The 27,726-nt window shown below is 40.6% G+C and overlaps 1 protein-coding gene across 3 annotated transcripts; it reads right to left on the reverse strand.

The window, feature by feature from the left end:
- Positions 1 to 1,161: 1,161 nt before the first annotated feature.
- ABHD3 (abhydrolase domain containing 3) lies at positions 1,162 to 27,700 on the reverse strand. Of its 3 annotated transcripts, XM_010574314.1 has the most exons (9): positions 27,452 to 27,700; positions 25,679 to 25,842; positions 23,519 to 23,701; positions 21,772 to 21,817; positions 18,826 to 18,938; positions 12,906 to 13,079; positions 12,196 to 12,244; positions 11,946 to 12,111; positions 1,162 to 4,200 (listed from the first exon to the last, which is right to left on the reverse strand). In XM_010574314.1, exons 1-9 carry the CDS (start codon positions 27,596 to 27,598, stop codon positions 4,022 to 4,024), a joined length of 1,221 nt encoding a protein of 406 aa, XP_010572616.1. In that variant the 5' UTR covers positions 27,599 to 27,700; the 3' UTR covers positions 1,162 to 4,021. The 3 variants fall into 3 exon arrangements, with proteins under 3 accessions (XP_010572616.1, XP_010572618.1, XP_010572617.1); XM_010574316.1 differs by lacking the exon at positions 12,906 to 13,079; XM_010574315.1 differs by lacking the exon at positions 12,906 to 13,079 and having other exon boundaries at positions 11,946 to 12,244.
- Between the last annotated feature and the right edge of the window lie 26 nt (positions 27,701 to 27,726).

Raw genomic sequence — 27,726 nt, forward strand, 5'->3', positions numbered from 1 at the left:
AGGCTTTTTTATACCTTCCTCTTCTTCATTGCCTTGAGCATTCTAAGGCTTTTTTTGACCAGCTGGCATCCTGGGATGAGAACTACAGCATGTGGCTCAGGCTGAAGGGTGCCTGTGGGTGATGGCAACTTGGTGACTCGGGGAACGAATGTTTCCTCTTTTTATCGCAGGGTGATGGTGCATTGAGCTGAAGCGGCCCGGGAAAAGCACGGTGTCCTTGCTTGTGAGCACCACGTGCATGGCTAAAGTCCTCTTCCTGGCAGGTCTGAGTCATTGGCATGAGCCAGGTAGCTCTAGGAGTTGTAGCTGGAAGAGGTAGTTCCTCTATGAAATTCCTGTGTAGATGACATGGGGGACAACAGGGGTTGGAGGGCACCTTGACTGCCTAGATTTAAAGAGCTTTAGAGGGGATCTTGCTAAGAAAGGAGGGGGCCAATGTTGAAAATGGAGGGGAGGCGGAATTGGAGCAATTTTTTTTTTTGCTTTGGTGTTTTTCTTTTTGCAGGGAGGGAGAAAAAAAAATGGGCTGGGACTTGTCCAGTTTGCTCACGTGCTGAATGTGAGATTTTTTTGAGGGGATGAGGGGAGCAGGGATAGAAAGGACTATAGAAAGCTATATCTGGAGGGAAGGCTGGCAGCTGGTATGCAGAGACTTGGGGGCAGGCCAGACAGTGGATATGTGAGTGGTGCATAGGGGCTCAGACAATTACAGAAAAAACGGAAGGGGGCCGTCCATTTGGGAACTGCTAAGCAAGCTGCTCCATTCTGTTGACTTGAAGGGCTGAAACAGTTGACTACTAGATCTCAGTTGGAAATGGCAACCTGCAGCAGGGAAGAGGTAAGGAGAAGATTCCTAAACCACATCTGGGGAGGAATTCTTGAAAAGGGAGCCGTTTTCCAGTCTCTGTAATGGTCAGTCTAGGCCTCGGAGTGATCGTGCTCTGCTACAATCAGCATGTTGATGCCTGAAGTGTGATACTCGATGCCATATTGACAGGACCATGTTGACCTGCCTGGAGTGACCAGTGCTTTGACATTTTCTTGACACCAGCTCCTGTAGAGTTGTAGACTGTCCTCCATAGCCCATTCTGCTAAGTCTGGTAAACTGTGCTGTTAGATGTCTTGGTTTCTAAAAAGAGCATTAATCCTTCTTCTGTTCAGTGTGAAATATATACCATGGGTTAGTTTCTCTGCATTCATAGAACCATATTTTTCTGTTTGAAATTTTCAGTTTTTCTGTTTGCCAAGAGTTGACATAATAAATTACAACTTAAAATCTTGGTCTTTATGATCTGGTACTAAGACAGCTAAGGTCACAGATGGCTCTTGGGTGACCAAAGGCCTCATAGATAAAAAGAACAGTACCTTGCCTTGACTCCCAAGAGCAAATTGAGAAGAGGTGGATGTTCTGGAGCACGTATGTAATATGTCCTGTTTTGAGCAGAGGGATTGGACTAGACAATCTCTAGAGGTCCCCTCCAACTTCAACTACTGTGTGATTCTGAACTAGGAAGAAAGTTTTCTTTAAGAAGTGTCTGCAACCTTTGTGACTTGGAATTTCATTTTCATTATACTCCATCTTTCCAGTAATGACTACATTGATAACTAACAATTTTCTCCCACCTCCAACATTTCATATCCCTGTTGCTGTCTGGATACTTCAATCGCATGTAAAGCCAAATAAAGACCCTATGAATTCACACTGTTTTGAATAGAGGGAAAATTCTGGATTTTGGCTCACTGGTGAAACTGTGTGCAAGGTACAAAGATATTGCATAGCAAAAATGTTTATGGCACTTCTTGCTAGCTTGTGTGTCCCCTCCAAGAACCGAGGTGTCTACATTATATGTTTCAGAAAATCTGATTGGGAAAGCTTGAAGATATCCATAGTAAAATTTGATTGTTGCCACTTTGGACACTGTGCTTTGAACAATGCATTTTCCCTAATGGGGTGTAAGGAAGAACACTCTACATTTGGGGGGAAAAAAACAACTTTGTAGACATTTGCTAGACATAGCTTTAAAGAGGAATGTTTCATGGGGATTTGTATATGGGATTAGACCTAAATGAAATAAGGCAGTGCAGAGAGACAGAAATTCTGCCATCATGTTACTTTTATTTAAACAGGCAGGTGTGCTTTTAATGTAAGTGGTTTTATTTTTATTAATACTTGATGCTGAGTTTTGAACAGTACTGTACCCAAACAATTTTAACAATATAATGCTCAATACACTGTTTATTGCTCATTGGTTTTGTATGAACATAAAAACTGGAAATGAATGTAAGAATACATAAGGCACCCTACTAATACGCTGATTTCATGTATGGTAGTAACATGCACAAAATTTCATTTTGCTTTCACAAATCACTCTTCTCATTTTCCTTATTAGAGAAAAAATAAGTTATTTGGGCAAGGGGTAATGCTTGTCTGAAAAGTCAAAACTTGAAAGCGCTTTCTAATTTTTTAATTTAACCTTCCACCTTACAAAACTAGCTTTTGTAGAGCATGTCCCAATTTCTTTTTCTGAAGACAAGAAGTATTTTTGTTCTTCTTTTGCTGTTACTAGGAAACATGCCTTGCAAGAGGACTGTTCACGTACTGCTTGAGACAAAAGACCTGACTTGCTTTTTCATCCACATTTTCTTCTTGTACTGACCCCGCTCAAAAGAGAAAAATGCAAAGGCATTTTTACTGACTTATCTTGTGTGTCTGGGCCCGAATCAGTGATCAGCACAAGGTGGGAGCTCCAGAGAAACTGCTTAAAAGCCTTTTTTTAATTTCAGGATGCCCAAAATCAGGACTTCCCAACAGTTTCACAGTACCTTCTGTCCAACTGTCTTTTTTACTTAAAGGTCCGTGTTGGCTCTCACCCTGTTTCAGGGCTGAGGAGAACAGTGACACCTCAGGCAGCCTCACAAACTTGTAAGCTGCTAGGGCGGAAATCACTTTGCGAAGGCTTCAATGATTTGACAACCTATTGCCAAAGTGCTGACAAATGATCAAATAAATGAACCAGAGAGATGGGGCTCTGGCCCCACCCCAGCTGCCAGCTTTCTTTAAACGGTTTGTTACATTCTTTTTAGAAATTATCTGAAACAATAGCAGAGACAAAAGGCTTGGATTATTTTTTTTTTTAATTTAAAGCAGATCATATCATAATTTCCTGATGTTCTAATGTCTGTTCTTTAAAACTGAAATGTTCTTGTGGGGCAGTATAAACATAACAGATAGAATCATCGAGTTTACCAGTTATATGAAGTATGTATTACATATATGATAACACCCGGCTTTACATGAACATTGAAATGCAAGATGTCTTTTAATTACATAAGTTATTACAGTACTGTTTTAAAGGAATCTTTTGGTTATATGTAAACACTATAAATTAGCTGTTTAAAAAATAATCACATAAGACAAGTATGGCATTGACATAGTTTAAAAAACAATAACTAGCCCTAAATCTGAATACTCTCAGGGTAGAACAGCAAAAGTGGTTATCAATCTAATGCTATGGAATAACATGCTGAAATTTTTACTTATGTGAAGAACCAGTGCTTCTTTGTGTTCCCTCCTTTTGTTTTCACATTTTAAAATTTTCACTATCAGTGCCCTAAGGAGTGGGCCAACTTCTTACTGTGTGTGACAGGGTAATATATGCTATTTTGAGTGTTGCCATTCTCATATTAAAAGCCATCTAAATTAAGTCTCCTAAATATTTACTGGTTTAAATTAAAATCCTGAGGAATTATAATCTGTTTACTTGATGGTTTTGGTTAAGTGCAGTTTGATGTATGCAGAATGCTGTTTCATTTAGGATCATTCTTAGTAAGGCATATTAAAAATAAATATAAAAGTGACAACATAATATTTAGTTTCTTGCTACAAAATTTTAGGCAAAAAATATTTTTGCATGTAGTAATGGACTTTATCCATTTGCTGGCTTACACGAGTTAAAATTTGTGCATTAAGCTTAACTGCCCTTGTCAGAATGTGCCACTGTGCTATAATAGTGGTCCAAAGCTACATGCTAAAGATTTTATTTCCATGCTCAAACATAGCTTGCACAAACTGCTTGAAGACTCTGTCCATGTAAGTGCACTTCCTTGGCCATATTCCTTCCAGAAAACCAATATGGCCTCCGCACGAAGTCAGAACCAAAGCAACGTTTGCATTTTGTTTGGCAGTTTCTACTGGTATAGCTAAAAAGGGGGAGGAAAAAGTTTTAAGTCCTTATCCTTCTATGAAATGCCAGCCACTCAATAATTTCTCTTAAATGTTTCTCACACTATATGTGAATAAATATGCACAACAATAACATATGCTTAAATGTACTGCCCGCAGGACATAGAACCATAGCTGTGTTAAAAGCCATTTCTCTCCTCATCATTAACTCGCCTTATCTGTGTGATTTTTCTGGCTGCTGTAAAATTTTCAGAAATCACTGGGCTTCATCTTTCTTTCAGTCCCACTGATGGAAAAGCCCCCATGTTAATGCATATTCGCAATTCGGTATAAATAGTGTAAGTGAAAGGACAATCGAACCTGTAGTTTTTAACCTGTGTTGCAACATTTAGGTTTGGAAAAACTGTGGAACCTAGGACCTTAATTATGAAACCCGTTCTTTTTGTAGGAGACTCCAAACACAAAACCTTTAATGTCACAATAAGATTTTGTCTGTAAGAGATCCTATCAGCTAATGTTAAAGATTATGCTGGGTTATCATCATTATATCTGATTTGCCATACGCTTACACCTGCATGTTTAGACCATACCATGCAAACACACTGGGAGACAGTTCTTGCCCCAAGGAGCTCATAATCTAAATACACAAGGTAAACAGAAAAAGAGGAAGGGCAAACAACCATGCAAGGACACAGAAAGCTGCTCCGCGTCACCCAGTATGTTAGTGGTTCTCTACTGAATAGTGACTACTAGAAAATGATTTAATTTGGAATTTAGAATATTAGAGCAGATACTACAAGGATTTTTCTTTTGCTGGGTTAGTTTTCAGCTGGATCAGCTCCCTGATCTGGTTGCCCATGTTAATGCCAGTATATGAATGGCAGTAGGCACAGTCAGATGGGGACTGTGGTGAGGTGGCCCTTTCACTGACAGCCTACAGTTAGCTTACAGTCATCAGTGAACTACACCTGAGACATGCGCTGATCCTGAAATGTGCAGAAAGGGAGACTTCAGTGCATTTTATTTTGAATATGCACGGATGTGTGGCTTTATCAATGCTATCACTTCGGCAGTTCACTTTGTGAAAGAAAGTAAAGGTCAGTTAGCACAGTCTGACATGCGTGTGACTTTACAAATGGCATTTCATTGTGATGGGATGACACTATTACCATATGAACTGGTTGACACAACAGTGGAGCTTTATGGTGCTATGGTGGTTGTGCTCTCAATATACAAATTAAGTTATTTAAGCAACTTCCTCTGAGTTTTAAGTATGCTAAATATACTCCTGAACAAGCAGAAATCCCAATACATTTCAGTGAAGAATGCCTTTTAAATTTCTACTTTTCAAATAATAAACTTCATGGAAAGGAAAAAAGTAAAAATCATACAGGATTTTTTGATTATTCAGGATTGACAGAAAAAACAACAGCAAAAGATGACATGCTTTGTCCAGACAGAAGGGAGTAGTAGGAATTTCACTGTATTGTCTAAAGAAGGTTACGATTCCACAAGAAAATAAATCTGATTTTAAGTCATACACTGCTAAAGTAAAAATACCTTGGCAGTACAACACAAAGCAGAAAGTCATTTGCAGGATTTCTATTGCTGCCTCATCTATGTTAAAGTGTTTTTGAAGAGAGATTTTTAATCAGGTTCGCTTTTGGGGGGGGTTCAGTTGTCCACATCCCTTTCTGACAGAACTTCCTTCAGAGACATTTAAAGCAATACTGAGGCAAGACTAAAAAGAAAAGTCAATGAAATAAAAGCCTAGGGCCTGCCAGCCTTGACTGGGAAATAGCACAGGCTGAAAACAAGAGATGTAGAAAACCGTGTTATTTCTTGCAATCCAACACGTACATAATTTTCAGACTCCAGGCTTGGCAAGCGCTTGTCTGGAGTTTTGCATGAGTTAATCTGCCCAGCAATCTTTGTTAGGGCTCCCTTGGATTCTGTGGGTGAACACATTGCCCTGTACAAAGAGAGTGGCTATGATTCATGTCAGCTTCTGCTGACTCCAAGGGAATTTGCCCACTTATCTCTACCAAGCCATCTGCTCCTCTTCCTCTAGTAGCGCATGGGCCATGTTAAACAGAATCCTGATAGGAAAGTGGGGCTCAGACTCAAGCCCGATTCCCCCATTCCTGCTTCAGGCAATGAATGAATCGCACTTTCCACAGCCGTTCTGCAGCTGTCTCCCTGGTCACTGAGGGGGCTAATGGACAGGCTTATATGAAAGGGTATGGGGAGGAGTGTGTGAGGAGAGACTGATTTGATCTCCAAGAATCAGAGATAGCATGAGAACTGCATTGATCCTAATGGATTCAGGATCAGCTGCCTACTGACCTGAACACACCTTTTGACTAGCTAAGATTGTGCAAAAACATGGTGGTCGTTCTCTTTGTCAGACTAGTGTCAAAGGGTAGAGAGAAATATCCTTTCTTGCCAAGAAAGCACTTTGCTGGCGTTGTGGAAGGGAAATGACAGTAAATGTCTCTTCTGCTGTGCCAACCCAGCTGGAGAAGCCCTTACAGCCAAAGCTCACTGTGACCTCAGCATACCTGTCATTCAGAGGTTGCCAGCGTAATGATATCTCCCAAATCAGTTTGCTGGTAGTTAATTATTCATTCCCAAACTGATCGGCAATACTGCCATGGGTGCTATGCACTGCCTGCCTCCAAAAAGCTACAGCAGCTCTCTCCTAGAAGCCTACCAGCACTAGGATGCTGGTTATTTTCTGTGCCAGGTAAGGCACGAGCCACACACAGGTCTTTACGAATGTCATCTTCCCCATCCCAAAGTTTTCCCTATTCTAACTAACATGTGTTTACAGCAGAATTCTGCCACAGATCATTGCCCTTATCACAAGCTCCAGCACTGTGCTGAACATGCAGTCATTTGTTTCCCTCTGCAGTGAGGATTTTCAGGAGGTGCTGAGTCTGACCTGCTGTTACCTCTCTGCTCTTACCTCCCCTGTGGTGAACAGGAGAGCCTGCCCTTGGCATAGTCGGTCTTGATACAGTTGGATCATCATTTGTATGACTCCTCCCCAGCAGAGTTTCTTGCTCTGCAGCTTCTCAGGAGAGAATTTAATATGTTGTGCTGCTGTCCAGTGCCAAAATGCAAATGATGCTTGGCTGTCGTGTGGTACTTTTCTCAAGGCTGTTTCTAGGGACTGTTAGCCATCCACAAATAAACCCACAATGCAACAGAGCAAATTGTGCAATCTAAAGGGCAGATGAATGGAGCGCTGGATGTGATGCACTCTAGGATATAGGATGGCATGACAAAAGATACTACTGTTCATTTTTGTTCACATGTAACCTTGTAGAAACGTAATTTCTACTAACCAAAATCTGTACTGCTGTTTGATCTAGCAGGCATAGACCTGTTATTTCTGATCACAGAACCACAATGTCAATATGTATGTGCAGAATTACCTCATTCAAAGTCAATTTCTTGTACATGCTTTGCAAAAAGTTTTTTTTTAAAAAGAACAATAGGAAAACATGAAGAAGCATCAGCTTAAATAAGTCACTGCTGTCAGACTTTCTGTTCAATTGTTTGGTTGATTTCTCCCTGTTCCTTAAACTCTTACCCTAATTGTTATCCCTCTGGGCATTCCTTGGCCATTTGGTCTCTCCAGACCAACTTCATTCAACTGTGCTGTTTACATAATAGGATACTAAATAACACTTAAAAGCAATTACTCAAAGTTTGGATTCAGAGGGACAGAAAAAGTTCAGAGAGTTCAATAAAAAGTATGACTGAGCTTCAGACATGCACTTATTTGGCACAGTGGATCAGGAGGGAGCTGGCATGATACCTAGCTTAAAGGGCAGGCTTTCAGCTTGGGCACAACACTCACCAGCGGCAATTAGCTAAGCATTAGTACAGTGAAATTTAAGTCAGATGCCTAATACACTGCTTAAAGTCTCCAAGGAGAAAAATGCCACTTCAGATGAAAAGTTAAATGTGACACTGATAATGAATGTTATCATTCCACCTTCTTGATTTATTTTTCACATTTAAAAAATAAAAGGGCTTGACTTGGTTACATTACATATTTAGCAGTGGCTCGTTTAAATAAGTTATGGTGAAAGAAGTGTCATGCAATGAAGAAAGCATTTGTTTTCATTCGTTAATATTATGCAATATGAGACCTGCGTTCCAGAATTAAACTACAGATACACCAGCTGCCAAGCTCTATGAACTTTAAACAGCAACGTTAAGGAAGGACTGCAAATGAATTGTTTCTTCCTAATACTGGATTGAGATCAAAGGGCACATTTTCACGATATATTCAAAAAGAATTGCTGGGAAGTACAAAGTGTACCAAAAAGCTACATGAGAAAAAATGATCAGGTAGTAAGAGGCAACAGAGACAGCATCTGCACTTTTTAAGGGAAGTCTCTCTTTAAGTCCATATTGTATAGTAACAAAGCAGACTTGGGTTTGTATCCCCCAAGCTCTGTTACAGAAAGATAGATGTGGCTGGCTTTTTATAAAGGATATTTAAACACAAAGGAATTCTGGCACAGCTTTCTCCCTAATGAATTTTCTAGGCCTGTTTCCCTGCTGTCAGAAACTACAGCTATCTACAACAGAGGTGGAAGGTAGCTTAAAAGCTAGTAGGTATTACTGGGGGAAGATGATGCATGAAATGACCAGTCTCCAAAGCCAATAAAAGGCTGGTATCTGGATGAGAGGAAGTTTTGTGGCTTTGAATCCATTATACAGTTGTGAGCGGAAACTGCCTCTGGTTGCCATAGGCTTACATGTGTCCACATACTTTTAAGTCAGAAAAAACAAGCCAGTTGCCAGAATAAAGTCACCTCCCAGAGTAACACCAGTCCTTTATGTTGGCTAACATAAAACAGCCTGCAAAAGTGTCAGGATGAATGAACTCCAGTAACTGACAGCAGCAGCTGTAATTTCTAGGCTGCTAATCAGGGTGCCCTGTGTCCCCTGCCAGTGCAATGTTTCACATTGGGGGTGCATAACACAAACGAAAAAGGAGCCAAGGATAGACACACATAACAGAGTCATGCTGTTTACTGTAAATCAACATTGTCCTAGTAGCCCTTTCTAAGGTAAACTTGTCAATACAAGGACAACAGTTTCCGGCCAACAGCATTAACTCTGTGGACAAGGAATAAATGAAAGCCTAACCAACCAAACGTTTTCATGGAGAAAGGATGGTTAGGGTCAGAGTTTAAGAAAGGATGGATAGTCATTACAACAGACTTAACACTTCTTGTTTCAGAAGTGCTGGTGCTCTACCTCACTCCCTTCTACACTGCAAGACTTCTAAGGCACTTTGACAATAGGTTTGATACTTAATCCTACACAAGAGACCATCCCTATCATCCACTGTTCACCAAGAGTTGTGTTTCTTTTAAAAACCAGCTTTGGGGGAGGAGATGTCTGCTACAGCTGTACTCTAGGGGACTTAATCTTTTGGGTAGTCAAACTACACAATCACAGAACTGTTGAGGTTGTAAGAGACCTCTTGAGATCATCTAGTCCAACCCCCCTGCTCAAGCACGGTTACCTACAGCAGGTTGCCCAGGACTGGGTCCAACCAGGTTTTGAGTATCTCCCATAGACGGAGACCCTACAACCTCTCTATGCCAGTGTTTGACCACTCTCACAGTAAAAAAGTGTTTTCTTGTGTTCAGACTGAATTTCATGAGGTCAAGGTCAATGGTTGGCTCTTGAGAGCTGGAGGTTATATTCTAAAATGAAGAGAAAAGGGAATGGAGTATCTGCACTAGCTTTAATCTAGCTAACAAAGGTCCCAGTCCCAGTGACAATAGGCTGGAAAAGGTTAACAAATCCTCCAGGGACAGAGGCACACTGTCTGGTTCCCTGCTGTTGTTACTTGTGCTAACTAGCTAGCTCATTCCTGCCACAGTTACTACTTCACTTTAGAACAGAAACCACAAACTGAGCTAGAGCTAAACATAGAGGTGAAGCCATTGTTCCTTCTCTAAGATACTTAATGGCAGAAGCATGGCACAGCAGATCACTCATCTTGCAGCACTACGGGGAAAGTCATCCCCAGGGTCATAAGACCCATAAAAATTTATCTTCAGAATCACTAGCCAGATTTTATATTTGCACACATATTTAAGGTCACAGCCCCATCCATTCTCATTTCCAGGACATTATATGCTTATAACAGAAACAGTAACTAGCCAATTTCAAGGAAAAAAAAAATCCCACAGAGGCTAGTAAATACAAAGGGACTAACTCTGTCTCAGAAAGTCCCTGAACCACAAATTGTCAAAGGTGGATGCAGTATTCTGGAATAATATTGCTATGTTTGCCCAGATCTTATTTTTTTTTTTAAGCCTCTGTTTTGGCCACTATAAGGGATAGGTAGTTTGGCTAATCCAGTTACCCTTTTTTCCCCTCATATTAGGTGGCTATCCCCTCTTTATATTGTTCATGCATAGCATGGATGTTTTTCATTCAAGAGGAGAGGAAATCAGACTGTCTTTTTCTAGTGCCCTCTACCGGAGAGGCCCCTTCTCTTTGTGTCACATTTGTCTCTAACAGGTCTTCGAACTATAAATAGTAGTGTAAGTGTGTGCGTGTTTCTGTATGTGTTGCACATCTGCCTACAGAAAAATAGTACACACACACACAGTCTCTTCCAATTCCTTCATTCTGTTTGTTGTTCTAGTCTGTTTGCCTACTCTGGTTTCATGACTCATTCTACAAGAATCTCACTTGACTTGTGGTGGCAGAAGAAAACTTCCCTGAAATAAATCAAGTGTATAAACTTCATCTTTAAAGGTGTCAGGTGTTCACTGCTGAAGACTGTCCCCTCAACCAGCTGTTCATTCTAGTGGTTTTCCTCCACATTAGCTTTTGTTCTCAGACACTATAACCAATATATAGACCACAGGAACAAACATGTCTTTTTAAGACAGTTAAAAACAGGGTTTTGAGCTTTAGATCAAAAGCAAAATGTTCATAATGATCATGTGTTTGGCAGAAAAGAGAAAGAAACGGGAAAACAGTTTTCAGCCTGTTACTAGCTGATATTGCTGCTTCATCTTCTAGTTAGTTTCTTATTAATTTCAACATGCCTCCTTCTAGGAGCTCACCTTCTCTGTATCTCTTCCCTTACCCTAGATTTTGTCCTACGTGCTAACTTACATTTTTTCTTACTTTTAATTGTCAGGCACTGGAGGTGGCACAAGAGATCAACAGCTGAGGATTTCAAGTCATCTGAAACATAAGCAACTTCCAGACATTCCTTGTAAGGACTGGATTGAAAAATGGCAATAAAAAAATACTTGTTTTCACTTTCATTGAACTCTGAATGTCTACAATCCAGACATCTGAATCCCAGTTCCTCTTTATAGGTTCTCTTCATACTTGTAGAAACAGGTGCTTCCAAGAGGGCAATACATCTAATATCTTCCTTACAGTGAGATAACTCACACACTAAATGTGCATATTTCTTACTTTTGACTGTAAAGAGTCTACTAATGGCTAATGACTGCCACCCCATGTGCTTCTGCATCCTGTACGAATCAGGTCTCTCCATCATCAGCTGTTTTACATGTGTCTTACACTGTAAGTAAATTGCAAGACTGATCTATCCCTGGAGCTTTTGATCCTATGTACAAGTAACATTTAAATACACATTTAAGCATTTAAATACATGAGTTCATCCCCAGACCAATGTAGTTTGTCTTAATGATTGCGTATACAGATAAATATATTTTTAAAAGCCTAAACTTACCATGACCTGGTGAGAAAACATCATCCACAGAGTTTAGACATAACACTGGAATTCCTACTGACTTCAGCTTGCGACATGGGCTAGCATCTTCATAGTAGTCATCAATTGTACGATAGCCAAACATGACTGAAGTGAACTGCTTATCAAATTCTCTAACAGTTCTAGCCTGAAGTACAGAATTCAAACAGGGAACTATGTCAGCATTTGGAAAACAGCATCCAGCTAAAGCAGAAGTAACATTTTCACATACCTTCATCACAAGATCCATATCAAATAATTTCTCCAACATTTGTCGATGCCTAAAAAGAAAGAGAGAAAAATTGGAGGGCTTGGTTTTTTGTTATATAAACAGATGTAGAAGTCCTCTGCTTTACAGATACATTTATAGAAATAACTCCCTAACAAGGACATGCTTGTTTTTAATTTTCTGTCATATTAAAAATCTGCCTGGAATTCAAGAGCACAAAAATTGTTCATCCATATGCAGGCACATCCAGCAACATAGTAAGAATCTGTCTAAGCCATGAGAAAGATGCCAAAGACAAGAGAACTAAATATTTGGGAATACAAAATACACCCTAATATTATAAAGCAAAGGATGAACTAGTCCTTTCCATGTTTTTGCAGTCAACACCGACTTAAAAGCATTAGTATACATACATATATACTCAAAGTCAGTATGTGCATGTCTAAAAAATTAAAAAATCCATTCACTTCATCCATAAATATAGGAGTACATTGGTCTTGTGCCAAGTCCCTTGAGGAGCAGAGAAACTTAGTCACATTGATGACAATCTTTCTTGCAAAGTTCCTTTTGATTTCAAAACTTACAGAAGAATGCAGACAGAACAGCTATGTGAAGTGTTGTTACAGCATTAATTTTGCCAATATTATTATACCTGCTGTAGATCTCATGCTAACATCCTTCCACCTTGCTAAACAGTTCAGAAGGCAACTCACCTGCTGATAGAGGATTGTAGACAAGTAGTCAAGTAATAGTTGAAAAGAAGCCAGTTTAGTGGCTTCTCCAGAGATTCTACAGATTCAAAAACATTCCAACCCGCAGAGAAAATTGCAGCTGCCATTAAAGGAGTGTCTCTGCCAGTTTTGCCCAGGTAATTTAAAAGAAGCATGCTACAAACAGAAATGAAAAACAGAAACATATATACTATCAAATTGTTTGCTTCAATTTAAAGCAAATATAACAATCAGCCACTTTTCTGTCTGTTTTTCAATAGTTTCTTGTATCAGCCCTACCGTTGTGCCTAATACTTCTGAAAGGTAGTCAATGTAATCAACATATGACTCATGAAGTTTGCTTTCTCTACTGTCAGAGAGGAACTGAGTGCACTGTGTAGGATGTGGGTAGGAGTGCATTTAGAAATAAATAGAGATACTAGTCTTATTTATATCACTAAAAGGGAGGAAAAGGTCAGAAAAAAGTATCTGACTCATGGAACAGGTATTCCCAAGTTGTAAAATGGTAAAACAAGCTCTTGCTCTTCCCGATCCGATAAATCTGATCAATGTGCCTGACAAATGCAAGCTGGCCCTGGCACACCTGCCTCACTATGAAGCTGTCTTTTGGGTTGAAGGTAATTCCTTTACCCCCCTCACACATGAGAGAACACAGCCTTTAACACAAAGTATGTAAAGAATGAAGTGTTGGATAATGAAAAAAACTAGCAAAACAAAATTATGAGCCAAATAAATGGCTTAAGTCTTGGCTTTCTGACCAATTGCAACTTACAGTCTCTACTGCTGATGTATAGTTGAGTTGAAAAAACGGGACAGTTCACCAGAACCTGACCCTTCAAACGCAGAAAAATTAAAATAGCAGGAAGAGAGTAAAAGAAAAATACTAACAGAAAAGCTGTAAGTCTTACTTTACTGCCTGAGGCCCCAAAGTTTACAACCAGCATTTTAATACCAAGCCTTTAACTCAAAACATTACAGGTTTTACAACTTAATATAGCTCCCTGGACCACCAACACTCTGTACCTTGGCTTCATCTACAATACTTCAGGAGACAGCAACCTTTAGCAAAGACATCATGAACCAGCCTGCCATCACAGAGACTTTATCCCCACACACTACCTACCAGATCATAGGACAGCAGTGCAAAAGTGAAACCAGTCTTTGGTATTACCAAAGACTTGCCAGTTGGTAGGAACCAGCAAGAATAGAACAGCAAACAGCACTTGGGAATGGGCTCCTGCCATCAGCTCACACAGTTGAACCCAGCAAGGAAAGTCACCTGTGGCACATATAGGAGTCAGGTAGCATATGTTCCCTCTTACCCACAGAAGAGGAGGAACCTGTGAGTCATCAGCTGATACACTGGAAGAACACTGAACCATAAACCAATAACAAAAAAAAGTTGTAGTAGGGGAAGAAGCCATTTCTCTAACAGAATTCACAGAATATATGTGGTAGAGAGAAGGTTTAGGAATCTTTATGTTAGAAAACAAAGTCCCTTTCTGAAATAATACATACTGAAGATCAATAGAAAAGTGGGCTTTCATTTACATTTACACCTTTGTGAAGTGAGTGTTTATTTTTCTTCTTAATTGGGCAAATGTGTCCTGTATAGATTAACTGGCTATTCAGAAAATTTTGAAAAGGGACAGATAACAAAAACTATTGTAAGATTAAGACAAGTGGATCATTTTCACAATATGCCCCTGGTGAGATCTCTGCTCCTACTTAATTTTAAACGTGCCAGTGCTCCAATTAATTTTGAAGCATGGAAACAGTCCTCATGTGGATGATTAAAGACTCTTCTAGTTTTCTGTACAATTAAGCATATACTTCCTCTTTGTGGTTCAGGACATTAGAAACATATTGGAGGAGGAAGGTGGAACATCTTGCCTAAAATCGCCCAGTGGTGGTGGTGCGGTAAAAGCCAGGAACACAACACAGATCCCCTGTGCCATACTAACAGACTTTGCCACTATTTAGGATACCATAACTAGGTTAAGCCAAAGACAGAAATGACACTAAGGGCTGAACTGGTCTTTTGTACCAGTCGCAGAATGGCTAGCTTCTACTGCACCTTCAGCCCTGAAAACCTCGTACTTCACCTACTACACCACAGTTCTGGTGTAAAGGTGCACCACACATGAAGCTACCCATGAAGAACTACTATGCTTTAAATCTGTATGTAATCATCAAAACAATCCTCTACTGCAGATTCTTCTTTGACTTTCACCATTTCCACTGAAACATGTTTTTGCAATACATCATGTTATTTCGTGTTTTGCACGCAAAAAAGTCTAAGCTGGAGAGAGATAGCATGCCAAGAGAGATAAGAGCCAACAGGCTTGCTAACCTTGCAAAGAAAAGTTTTAAACTAGGTTTGTCAAGGGAGGGAGAGCAAAGCTTGAAGAGAAGCGAAGGCTTGGCAGGCCCTGATGAAGCACCCAAGGGATAGCATAATGGGGGAGGCTCTCATGGGCAGCATGGCAGTGGCCCATCTCATGTGCTAGCACATGCATGAACACACAGCATGGGAAAAAATAGGAGGAATTAGAAATCTGTGCAGTCACAGAACAAGTTTATTGGATCACAGAGACATGGGAGAACTCACAGGCAGACAAGAGCGTGCCATGATGGATGCAGACAGACTTCATTAAAGCCTTGAAGGCAAGAAGGAGGGTTTGCACCTTAGACAAAGAAGCCATTTAAATGCACAGAACTTTTCCCTGGTGCAGGTTATAAGCCAATTCAGAGCTAATAGGTCAAAATCAGATAGGAGGTTAACAAAGGGGATATCATGGTGGATGTCTGCTATAGACCTCCTGATCAAGAGAAGTAATTAGAGAATCCAAGTCTTTGGACAGCTAAAACAAGTTTCATAATCAGCAGGCACAGGGAACTGTAACCATACCAACATCAATTGGAACAACAACACAGCAAGGCGCAAGCAGAACAGATTTCTGGAGAGTATCGAGGACAACCTTTTGATACATGATCAATGACCCAAATAGGGAAAATGTTCTATGGATCTTCTACTAACATGTAAGGAAGAACCCGTCAGATATGGAAGGGTACAGAACAGTCTTGGTCACTGAGATTATTCAATGGTGGGTTTTTAAGATCAAAAGTGAGAGGGGAAGGTAAGCAGCAGAATTATAATACTGGAGAGAGTTGGCTTTAATTTGGTCAGGGATCTGGTTGGCAGGATCCCATGTGAGATGGCCCTGATGGGCAAAGGTGTCTAGGAGAACTGTTTGACCTTAAGGATAACTGAACATAAAGCACAAGTGTACATTCTGATGTGCAGGAAGTTGAGCAAGAGTGGCAGAAGACCACATGGAGGAACAAAAAACTCCTGACTGAGTTCAAGAAGGAAGTATCCTGAAGGTGGAAGGGGGCTGCCTGGGAGAAACAGTCATTGCCCAAGCATGCAAGGATGCAGTTAGGACAACTAAAGTTCAGCTGGAGTTGGAACTAGCAAGGGATATGCAGGACAACAAGAAAAAGGCTTCTGCAACAAAAAAGGCTTCTGTTGCAGCCTTTCTTGTACATTGATACAAAGAAAGGCTCAGAACAGACAACATCCACTCCCTTCCCCTCATCATTGAAGCCAGTCATCTCATCATAGAAAGCAATCAGATTGCTCAGGCATGCTTTGTCCTTGGCAAATCCAGTTACCTTCTTATCCTTAATATGCTTGGAACTGGCTTCCAGAGGATCTTCCCAAAGAACTGAGGTTAGGCTGACCAGCTTTTATTCCCTCCTGGGACCACTGTTCAACAGAGCAGGGAACCTAGTGACAAAAGATTTGTAAAAGGCCAAGGCTACCTGTCTTCCCTGTTTTTAGTGCTGAGGTCTGTTCTCAGGCCTCTGAGGTCCCTGTGCCTGGCAGAGTATAGGAGAGTGAATTATTACTCATGGTAGAGGAAGATCGAGTTACAGCCCAGTTATGCAAACTGGACATAGATATGTCAATGGGACCAGGTGAGGTGCACCAAAGCTCCAGAAGGAGGCAGCCAATGTCATTATGAGACTGCTGTCTATGACTTTTGAAAGGTTGCAGCAACTGTGAGATATTCCTGATGCCTGGAAAAAAGGCACCCCTCTACAAGAATGACAAGGAGGAGGAAATACAGGCTGGTCAGCCTAACCTCAGCACTTTGGGAATATCCCCTGTAAGCCATTTCCAAGCATGTAAAGGTAGAGAAGATGCCTGATAACAGCCACCATGGATTTACCAAGGTCGAAGACAACCTAATTGCCTTCTATGATGAGCTGACTGCCTTTGTTGGTTAGGGGAAAGGAGTGGATGTTGCTTATTTAGACTTTAGCAAGGCTTGTGACAGTCTTCCGTGGTCTCCGTGTAGCCAAACTGGAGGAACATGGTTTGAATAGGTGACCTGCAATGTGAGTGGAAAACTGACTAGACCACTAGGCTCACAGAGTTGTGATCAGGAACTTGAAGTCCAACGGGGGTGGTTGGACCAGTTACTAGTAGCGTTCCTCATGAGGTCAATACGGGGGCCAACACTGTGTAATGTCTTCATTAACCGGATGATGAGATGGAATGCACCCCAATGAGGCTTGCAGGTCAAATTGTGGGAAGTGGCTGTGAACTGGAAGATAGGGCTGCTATTCTGAGACACCTCAATAGGCTGGAGAAATGGGCTGGCAGAAACCTCATGAAGTTCAACAAAGGCAAATGCAAAGTCCTGCACCTAGAACAGACTAATAACTGGACAGAGAGCAGCTCTGCTGAAAAAGACCTGGGCAAACTGAACATGACTCAGCAATGCACCCTTGCAGCAATGAAGACAACTAAAGGCAATGCTGTGCTTTGTTAGTATGAGCAAAACAAGCAGGTCTAGGGAAGAGTTTATTTCCCTGTATTTGGCACTTACAAGATTGTATCTGGAGTAGCGTGCCAAATTTTGGGCTTCCCAGCAAGACAGAAGCTGACATACTGGAAAGATTCATATGTCTTGATACTGAAGACACTGGCAAAATCCCAGCAACATGAATGAAAAAGATGTGCCTAATTTAAAAGGCTTCCAAGTTACTTATTTATTTGATTATCCATAACTAAATTGCTTGAACAAATCTGTATTTACCCCAAAGCTCCTACAAGTCATTAGTAGATTAATGTCAATATACAGGGCTATATCTGCCCACCCTCCATAAAATTTATCAGAAAGAAGGGAAGTCTCAGTAAGTTACCACTGTGTCTGCAGTATTTCTAATGGAAGTTCTCCTCTCCTATGATTTTCATTAAAGAGGCTGTCTGAATATTTCTCCTAGCTTCTAGCAGTGATTTTTCTAAGCAACTGTGCTATCATTGTCTGTTCTAGCTGTGCTTTCTGGAGTGAAGCCAGGACCCAGCAAGTCTTAATATCACATGCTATGCCAACCCATACTGGTTTCAACAATACTACTTGCTTCTGAGCCAGACAGAGCAGATATCTCCATCTCTTCCAGCTTAACCTACCCACACACTGCAGAACCCAAACAGAGTGAAGATAAATCTTGTAATTTCCAGAGGTTGCTAAGAAACATGGTATGTTAGCTCTAGTTCCTATTTTTTATCCCTCTGCTCCAAAGACAGCTTTCCAAAGATTGTATTGCCCACCTGTTTGGCTGTCAATCTGTCTGACAGTGTTTCTTGTCTTTCTCTACCCCCCTCAACTTTTAAATGTTGGCCAGTGTTGACCTTCCCTGACACAGAGCTAAGATACTCAAAGATACGAGGTTTCTAAAAGTCCTCTGAATATTGACTGTTAGAGATAGACCCGTTAGTTGCAGTTCAGTAATGCAAGTATAGCAGAGTAATAATTTACAACCAGGCTACAACAGTCTTATTTTATGATCATAGTTAAACTGAGACTTGTGTTGCATAATACCTTACCCTCCCATAGAAACACCGGCTGCCATGAACGGAGCTGAGGGGTGCAAGCTGTGTACATGATGAATAACGGCCTCTAAATCCTCTGTGTTAGATGCACAGTAAGTCCTTGGTGTCTGTAAGGAGTCAGAGGGAAAAATGCCATCATAAGCTTTTGTATTATCCTTTAAGGACAAAGCAAACTGAACAGTGGATCATTTATATAACAAGATAAATTTAGCATTTACCGTGAAGCTGTGCTAAATGGCAAATATAAACCCAGAGCATTTCACAAGGAGGTGGAGGAAGGAGTTATACTTGTTATCATTACAAAATAAAACACGTGACAAATATCCTCAGTATCTGCAACCTTCCGGTCATTAGCTGAAATCTAAACACAGAGCAACGAGCTAAACTAGATAGAACTAGATAGACATGGGTATTTTTAAAATACCCTGAGGAAACGGAAACATATCATAAAGGCTGCAATTTACAGAAAAGAAAGTTATCATGACAATTTTACCATCTTCACCCACATGCAAATGCAAAAGAAAATATTAGATTTCAAGTTCTGACAGCTAGTATTTGAAAAGTAGCCGATATTTAGATTCTACACACTATAGAAGCAAATAAATAGATAAATAAATTCACCAGTGTCACTTACCTAATTTACTAAAATATTCTATTAACTAAAGCAATGAAACACATATATATTCCCCCTTCTCTATCTACCATCAGTGTTTCTTCAAATCTTGAACTGAGACTTGGAATGACTTCCACTGGCATCAGTGGGATTTGGGTAACCCCTTCCCTGCTTTTGAAGGGTAAGCACAGCTTTTGAGCCTCACTTGCACAGACAACTGCTACAGGCCACAATCTGGGGTACTATCTGAAGCAGTATAAGGGAGATAAGTCCTTTTACGTACAATAAGTATCACAGTAAAATAAGTTTTTTTCTAATGGTGTTCTCTAGATTTCATCTACAGCAATAGAGTTGCTACTAATGTCTTAGTGACCTTGACTTAACTATAGGTAGTGGCTGGCCTGCCATAATTCAGTATAAACATTAAAACTAAATATAAAAATACTTAATTATGAGTTAATTGAATTTATTTGTTGCCTGAAGCAACAATGTATTTTAAGTTTTTTTTTTTAAATTGCTTTCAGTTGAACAGCCTGGATATTTGTGGGCAATTTTAACAAGTTTAATTAGATGAAACTGATTACTTAAAATACATTTAACAGGAATATTGAAATCCTGAAGTCAAAGATATAAAAAAAAGGATAGAAAAGCTAAATCTGGGTAATTAAAACTAAAGATATTCTTAATTTCCATTTATGTTGCATTTCCAGTTCTTGTCCACATGAATCACTCTTCACTGTTTTACACCCTATTAATTATAAACAGTGTGAATGTGTTTTATTTTAATTAAATTGTCAAGTTCAAAAGTTAAAATAAATTATTTTTGGTAACTAGGGTCTAATGTATTGTAAGTGAAAGTGTACTTGATTAAAAGTTTATAAAACTAGAGAGATATCTTGCATTTTAATTTCAGTTAATTCCTGACACTTTGATGTCTATTTATTTACTCATTGTATAAAGATATTTTTAAAACACCATCTTAGCTCACACTGACTGTGGTCAATCTAATATTTGATTATTCCATAACAATAATTCACAGTAACTTTCAATAACAAATGAGAACAGCATTTTAAAACTGATTCTTTAAATAGCTCTTATTTGGTGTAAATTTGAATCTATCTTTAAAAAGACTAGGAAAAGAACTACTTGCATGACTGATTTCTACTGTGGTGCTTGACTATGCTTCAAACTTATTAACTAGGGATTTTATATTAAAATGTAGAAACTCCTCTGCAGAAAATGTGATAATCTCATCTGGTTTGCTTCACAGTAAGATCTTATAAAGCTTAAAGATGTAAATCCGATTACAGTAAAATACACACAATGCATCCAAACAAGAGATCTTTTCTCTTAACGATTCAGAAATTCATCAATAAGGACTTTGTGTGTCACAAAACTGCTTTGTAGATCCATCTCCAAAAGTATGCAGAAAACTACTCTTAACATGGCAATATTTGCATTGAAATGCTTTATCTGATTATGGGAAACATCTGAGCTTTTTAACGTTTGGAACCAGGGAATTAAAAAATGCAAAACAATACCGAGTATTATGCACATTCATTACAGCTGCAGAACTGTCAACAAAACACATATGAAGAAACAAAGCTTATTCAGCAATATTTCATCATTCCTTGTCCCTAGCTGCAGAAAATGTTTAGCTTCAAGACTTTGCCATTTGTGGGATTGCCAGTTATTTCTAAGCAAACATAGTATGCCTGTCCCAAATGCAAAAAATGTCTTTTGTAGCTGATTTTGTGTCATAATTGCTGAGAAAAATACAAGAACACATTTAACATCTAGGATATGGCTCCCCATAAAAATCTGGTTCATTAATTCAAAACCACATAATATGGATCAATTTTAATGGCACAACTATTAAAATCTACTTTAAACTCATACTGGCAACTCATAGTGGGAAAGTAATTAAGGCTGCTTATATTTGGATTTGTATGTTAAAACAATGGGAGAAAATTGCATTGACTGAACAGAATTTCTTGGATGTGTGCATTTTAGATACCATAGTATTTCTGGAAAGAAAAATGTAAGGATTGTTCATTTTAATGTTACAGATATTAATAATTTACATTCTTTCCTAAAATGAAATGTTCACAAAAATTGTGTGTTGACCAGTTGACCTCTTTGAGTTTTAAAATAAAAGATGGATATTGGCACATGATTGATCTATTAGATGACTAGATTCTTTTCTCTGCATTTACAACATACGCTGTGAGTTTCTCTCATTTAAATCCAGCTGTACAAATAGACATAAATGATTCCATATATACTGCTTATAAGTGAGAGATGTTTATCTTAGAAGTCATCCTTACCAGAAGATCCTCACCAGCAATTCCCCGATTGTTAAAAACCACGCATCTAAAAATTGAGACAGTAAATTCAATTATACACATTGTTCACTCCACTAAAAAAGATAACACACAAAAAAATGAAAATGCATAAAGAAAAATAGGCCAGTTCTATGAATAAGTTCAGCACATAAATATTTACAGTCCTACAGATTCTGAAGTCTGACCTGTGTGGAACAACCTTGAAACCAAAATGGAGTTCACTGAAGTCAGCAGGACTCTATTTGAGCTCTGTGATTCGCCCATCGAGGTCAGATTGCAGAATGAGAGCCCCAGCATTTACCTGAAGATAGTACATGCATCTTGTTCTGCCTGCACTCTGAGCTGGCCAAATATAAGCCATAAGCTCTGCCAGTGCAGGGCTGAGCCTAAAGCAGTACTCTGAAAGAGAATGTCAGAGATCCATGTGTAGACATCCTCCAAAGCTACATAACTGTATTAAATAGCAAGAAATGAGCCAAATCAAAATTATGACAGCTGCATCCAAGTTGCAAGTTCTTGGGGATGGGATGCCTGTGGGAGTTTTCTAGCAGTATTACCATGATCGAAGGATCTATACTTTCTTATAAAATCTTACTTTTCTATTACTCTTCTACCATCTCATTGTAATAATTCTGTTAAATAATATATACATATTTTAGATGGGTTAAAGGCATGAAAAATTACTTATTTTGGTATTTTTCTCTCAAATGTTGCTGTTTAAAAACAAAATTATAACATTCTGTTGAAATCTGACCTAAAGCTCTCCTTTTTTAATGCTATACCTTCTTTTCTCAGCTGATCAAACGAAGATATTTCTGGAATTCTTTCAGGAATACTTAAAAAATTAATTGTAAGAAGTTGTTGATTTGAGGGCTTTCCTCCTCTGATATTTTTTGCTGGTAAGTTTTAAAGTGATTTTAAAAGTACTTTGAACAGTTAAAGTGCTACTTTACTTGCATAATTTAGTAAAGCAGTTATCCAAATCTCCAAACAGAGATAGCCAGACATGTAGATAAAAGTTCATATATATGTATTTGAAGAACTTATTATAGTCAGTACCAGAAGCCAATCTGCAAAGACAAAATGTAATATTCCAAATACAGATCCTGGAACAATGACAACTTATTTAAAAGCACAGCAGCAGCAATATGATTACATAAAGGAATCTACTCATCGACTAATCCACTTCTTTTACCCAACTTTGACCAGAAGCCTTAATAACAAAACTAAGTAAAGCAGTGACAATTAAGAGGTGACAAACCTCTTCCTTAACCACCACCAGTAAGAGCAGTCTAGCTCTCCTTTCTGCACTCACAATTTTGAGGCTGCTGAATCAAGCAATTTTGGCATTCAGAAGCTGACCTCCTCTGAGGCCTGCTGCCAGCAGCCCATCCACACAAGTTTTCTTGGAGCTCAACACAAACCCCTTCACTAGAAAGTGTAAAGGTAGCACAAATACTGATATAATTTAAGAAGCAGCAGCAAAGGCCTATGCAGACTTAGCTTGTTTTCACTGCAGTCTCTGGGGCACCCCTGTAGATACTAAAACAGCCCTTCCAAATGTACTGCCTGTTATATAATTCTACTATTATTATTACTAATAATACTTTCTTACATAAACTAATGTCTTTAGATTTCATTTGCCTCAGGAAGGCATCTTACACATATACATACTTATATTTGATCTTACTGGAAGAAGCAAAATACTAGCAATGAAATACAACAGCACCTATATCCCAGGGTTTCGCTTTGATGGATCATATGAAGAATGTAGGATTCCTTGCTCGTTCCTGTCAGGCCAGGCAGTAACAGGACAGTGGGTCTTGTGCTGGCATCCGGATAATATAAGCTGTCATTATTATCAAACCAATCCAACGAAATCTGTCCTCCATCTGCTGTTTTAATGAGCTCACTGAAAGGCACATTTCAAGACAACACTGATTAGATGGAAAAATACATGCATACTATTAAGAGTACTTACAGTGTACAAATTACCAGGTATGAATTCTGCATTTTTAATTATGTTTTAATACTCCAAGTGCCACCTAACTAGGTATGTTTGCATGTTCACCATTCAGGAAGAGCCACACCTACAGCTGACATGAGTTAGCACAGTCAATTTGTGGAGTAATTCCTGTTCCCAGTAAATGAAGAGCTGGCCTTTCATGAATTGCTGCTGACGTACTGGAAACTTGTAACTAGTATGATTTTTGGCATGGCCTTCTATTTTATATAGGCTTGTGTACTGCAGATTTCTTTGGATCATCTGAGAATCTTTTGATAGCACACTGGGCAATGTGTTAAACATTTATCACATTTTTTCCTCTTTATCCAAAGAAGCAGCATGTATAATGGCACTTTGTTATGTTTGAAACACACGGAACACAGACACGCACTACTATATCTTTCACCCTGTATCTCCACAAACCTTGCTAGAATGCACTCTTAAACCATGTATCTTAAGAATGCAAAAAATATTATAATATCCCAAGAAGCTAAGCATGCATTAAACAATGACAAAAAGGTTTATTTCTTTTTTTAGAAACATACAGCATCTTCCCTCTTCCTGGCAATGAAGATATTATACGAGACAGTTGGTGTAGGAACTACCAAAAGGTAAGCCTACCTTGCATTTGATTTTTCAATTGAAAGTCTTGATAGCACCTACTTCATATTTTAAAGCTCTTTAGCCTTGTTGGACTCATTAGCTTAGCTTTGCCCTTTTTCAGTAACGGGAAGTAGATGCAATCCTGGTGTGTACTGCCAACACAATCTCAAATGGTGCAAAATAAGCATTGCCCCATGGAACTATGTTTCTTCCCTCGCAAACCTTGAAATAGAGACTATACAAGAAGGGCTAGAAAAAGTGGACATGGCCATACCACTGAAAAGTTTCCTAGTTACTAAAACTAAGGGAAGCTGCTAAATGCTAAAACTATTCTACCATGCAAACAGAGCTGAAACAACTTGTGCTGCATCCAGGTTCCGGTGCATAAAAGTACTTCTCCTTAGGTCTTGTGCCAAATGCCTCATTTGCCAGACTAAGTCTCATTTCTGTGTGAGAGAGATCAGCTGAGGACAAACACTAAATATAAGTTCTTTCCCTTTTAGAATTTGGGCATCAAAGAACACAACATAAACCCCACTGGTGAAAGTTACTCTGAAAATCCCAGAAGTTTTATATATTCGAAACAAGGCTAAATGTGGCCATGCTATGGTTAAGATAGTACCTGTTGGTTCAATGGACAGATGCAGTGATTGCATGAGCTCTGCAAAATGATGGCATTCAAACACCAGAATGTTTGATATACCAGATGACTGTGCTGCCATCCAGAGAGACCTCAACAGGCTGGACAGGAACTTCATGAAGTTCATTGAGGGGAAGTGCAAAGTCCTGCACTTGGGAAGGAACAACCCTATGCACCAGTACAGGCTGGGGCCTGACCGTCTGGAAAGCAGCTTGGCAGGAAAGGACCTGGGAGCCCTGGTGGACACCACACTGAACATGAGCCAGCAATGCTCCCTCGCAGGAAAGGCAGCCAACAGCCTCCTGGGCTGCATTAGGAGGAGCATTGCCAGCAGGTCGAGGGAGGCCATCCTTCCCCTCTATTCAGCACTGGTGAGGTCACACCTGGAATTGTCACCAATATTTCAGTGCTCCAAAACTCTCTGAGCTAAAATAGGGCCATTTGGGAACCTTGACCTTTTAAACCTACTGTATATTGAATCCAGGATAGAGATGGTTCCAAGTCTATGATGGAGTTGTAAAGGCAGGCATAAAGCAAAAAAAATGGGCACAAGCTTGAGCAACAATGGTAGCTGTGACACAATCAGAGTAAGGTAACTGCTGGCTACCAAATCAGTCACTTTCCAGAAGAAAGGCACTTACTTCCTGTACCGTACTTGGGGTCTAGAGGTGATAAAGGGACGCAGGAGTGTCTGCACCCGACCTTCCCAGCACCAAATGGTGGGATAGTAAGTTTCAGTCACAACAGGGCAATATTCCTCAAGAAAGCGGCAGAAATGGTCATTGCTGGCCACCAGCTGGGGTTTCTAGGAAGAGAGACTACAGTCAGGCAAGGGCATTCATATAAAAAACAAACTGACAAAGAAAGAGAGAAAGAAATGAAAGCTTGTTTAAATCCTCTCTCAGTAAACTGGTTTCTTTCATATAATCATTTCAATGCTTTTTCCTGTCATGGTAAAGAGATAAGTAAACAAACCCCAAATGAAATGCCAAAATGCCAAGCTGAAAAGTGAAACGCACTAAACGTAATGGATTCCTTACCTATTTCTAATAACATGCTATTCTAGCTCTACTTTTACCAGCATTGTATCTTTCACTGACAAATCAAAACCACACAGTCTCACAGCAGGTGAGAAAGATTTTACTGAATCAATTTTCTTGCACCGCACAGAAATGACGTTTAATCTGTGTAGTTTGACCTGGTATCTTGTAGTGTACCTGCAGTACCTGTTTTAACCTAGTAGGACACTCCATCTCCCATCTCATACTACGGTACACAACTGCATTGGTTACTCATCTCAATGTTCTGCATGCAGAGATTTTTCTCACAGCTTCTGTTTGTATACCAATCAACATGGAAATCCCTGTATACCAAACATCCCATGTTTTAGCAACCATATTTCTTAAACTTCTCTTTTACACTGACTCTCCAACACACAAGCATTAATAGGACAATAATAGATGATTTGAAGAAAACTGTTACACATACACAGCCGCAGTGGCATGTTCTCCCTTCATTTTTCTCCTCTGACCAAAATCAAGTACGCTTTTCTCAGTGAAGAGGAAGGCTATGTTCTCAGCAGTTCTGTGAAGGACTGTGGCAACACACGTCTTCCACCGTCATAAATCTTTTGATACGCATATTTTCAGGGGCCACTTTAGATCAGATCAGTCTCACTGTATCCAAGTAATTTGCGAATGCCTAATTTATCCGTGAAACCAGTACTAACCAGAAGATGTGCAAGAGTGTCCTAGCCCCCAAAACACTGCGATAGTGGTACGATGGTATCGAAGGCAGACACGAGGGCAGCAAACTACTTTATCGCCTGCCCTGTTAATAAACCAAAGAGGTTGGGTTTTTGTCGTGGAGGGAGGGCTCCTGACCTCCCTTTCCAAACCATCGCCCCCAGCCAAGTTCTCCCCCTAGCACGAATGCATTTCGGGGACGTCTGAGGCCAGAGCCCCTTCCCCTCCCAGGCCGGGCACGAACAGAGGAGAGCTCCCTCAGGCCGGCCGGCCCCCGGGGGCGGCTGGCGGGCCCCAGCGGAGGAAACGCCTCAGCGGTTCACGGGGAGCCCAACGGCCCCGGCGGGCCCGGGGGGTGCGCCGCCCGGCCCGGCCCGGCCCGGCCGCAGGGACGGGCCTGTGCGGGGGGCGAGCGGCGTTTCGGCCAGCCGGCACCCCGGAGCGGCACCTCCAGAGGAAGGTCGGGGCGTGTGAGGACGAGGCGAGCGCAGCGCCCTACCCCCCGGCCAGCCATGTCAGGTGCCGACGCTCCCCTCGCCAGAACGGCGCCGGCTGCCTCCGCTAAGGGGGGTGGGTCGAGGTGATCTTCGCGGGACAGTCCCTGCCAGGACGGTCCCCCCGCGGCGGGACACCTGCGGAGCCCGCCCGTCCCGCCGCCCTCCCGCTCACCTTGGCGATGCTGCTGAGGTAGTAGCAGGCGTAGGCGACGCCGAAGCCCAGCACCAGGGACAAGCCCACGCCGGAGCCGAAAAGCCCCACGCGGACCTGGCTCTCCAGGTAGAGGGAGATCTCTCTGGTCAGCACCTCCCAGTCCATCGTACACGCGGGGCGGCCGCGCAGCGCACCCCGGCGCGGAGGGAGGAGGAGGAAGAGAAGAAGGAGAAGGAGGAGCTGCCGCCCGCCTGCCGCTGCCCGCGGACCGCTCCGCGCTACAGCGCCTCCGG

Source organism: Haliaeetus leucocephalus, unplaced genomic scaffold (genome assembly GCF_000737465.1).
Source record: "Haliaeetus leucocephalus isolate CR32 unplaced genomic scaffold, Haliaeetus_leucocephalus-4.0 Scaffold428, whole genome shotgun sequence".
In the NCBI taxonomy this organism is placed as follows: domain Eukaryota; kingdom Metazoa; phylum Chordata; class Aves; order Accipitriformes; family Accipitridae; genus Haliaeetus; species Haliaeetus leucocephalus.

Bases quoted from the DNA above. Each gene is read 5' to 3' on its own strand.
- ABHD3 (XM_010574314.1), bottom strand. From the start codon at position 27,598: ATGGACTGGGAGGTGCTGACCAGAGAGATCTCCCTCTACCTGGAGAGC. The intron at 21,818-23,518 runs GTGCTGTTGTAT...CTCAATTTTTAG, and splicing joins AGCGAAACCCTGGGATATAG to ATGCGTGGTTTTTAACAATC. The intron at 4,201-11,945 runs GTAAGTTTAGGC...CCCCCTTTTTAG, and splicing joins TGTTTTCTCACCAGGTCATG to CTATACCAGTAGAAACTGCC.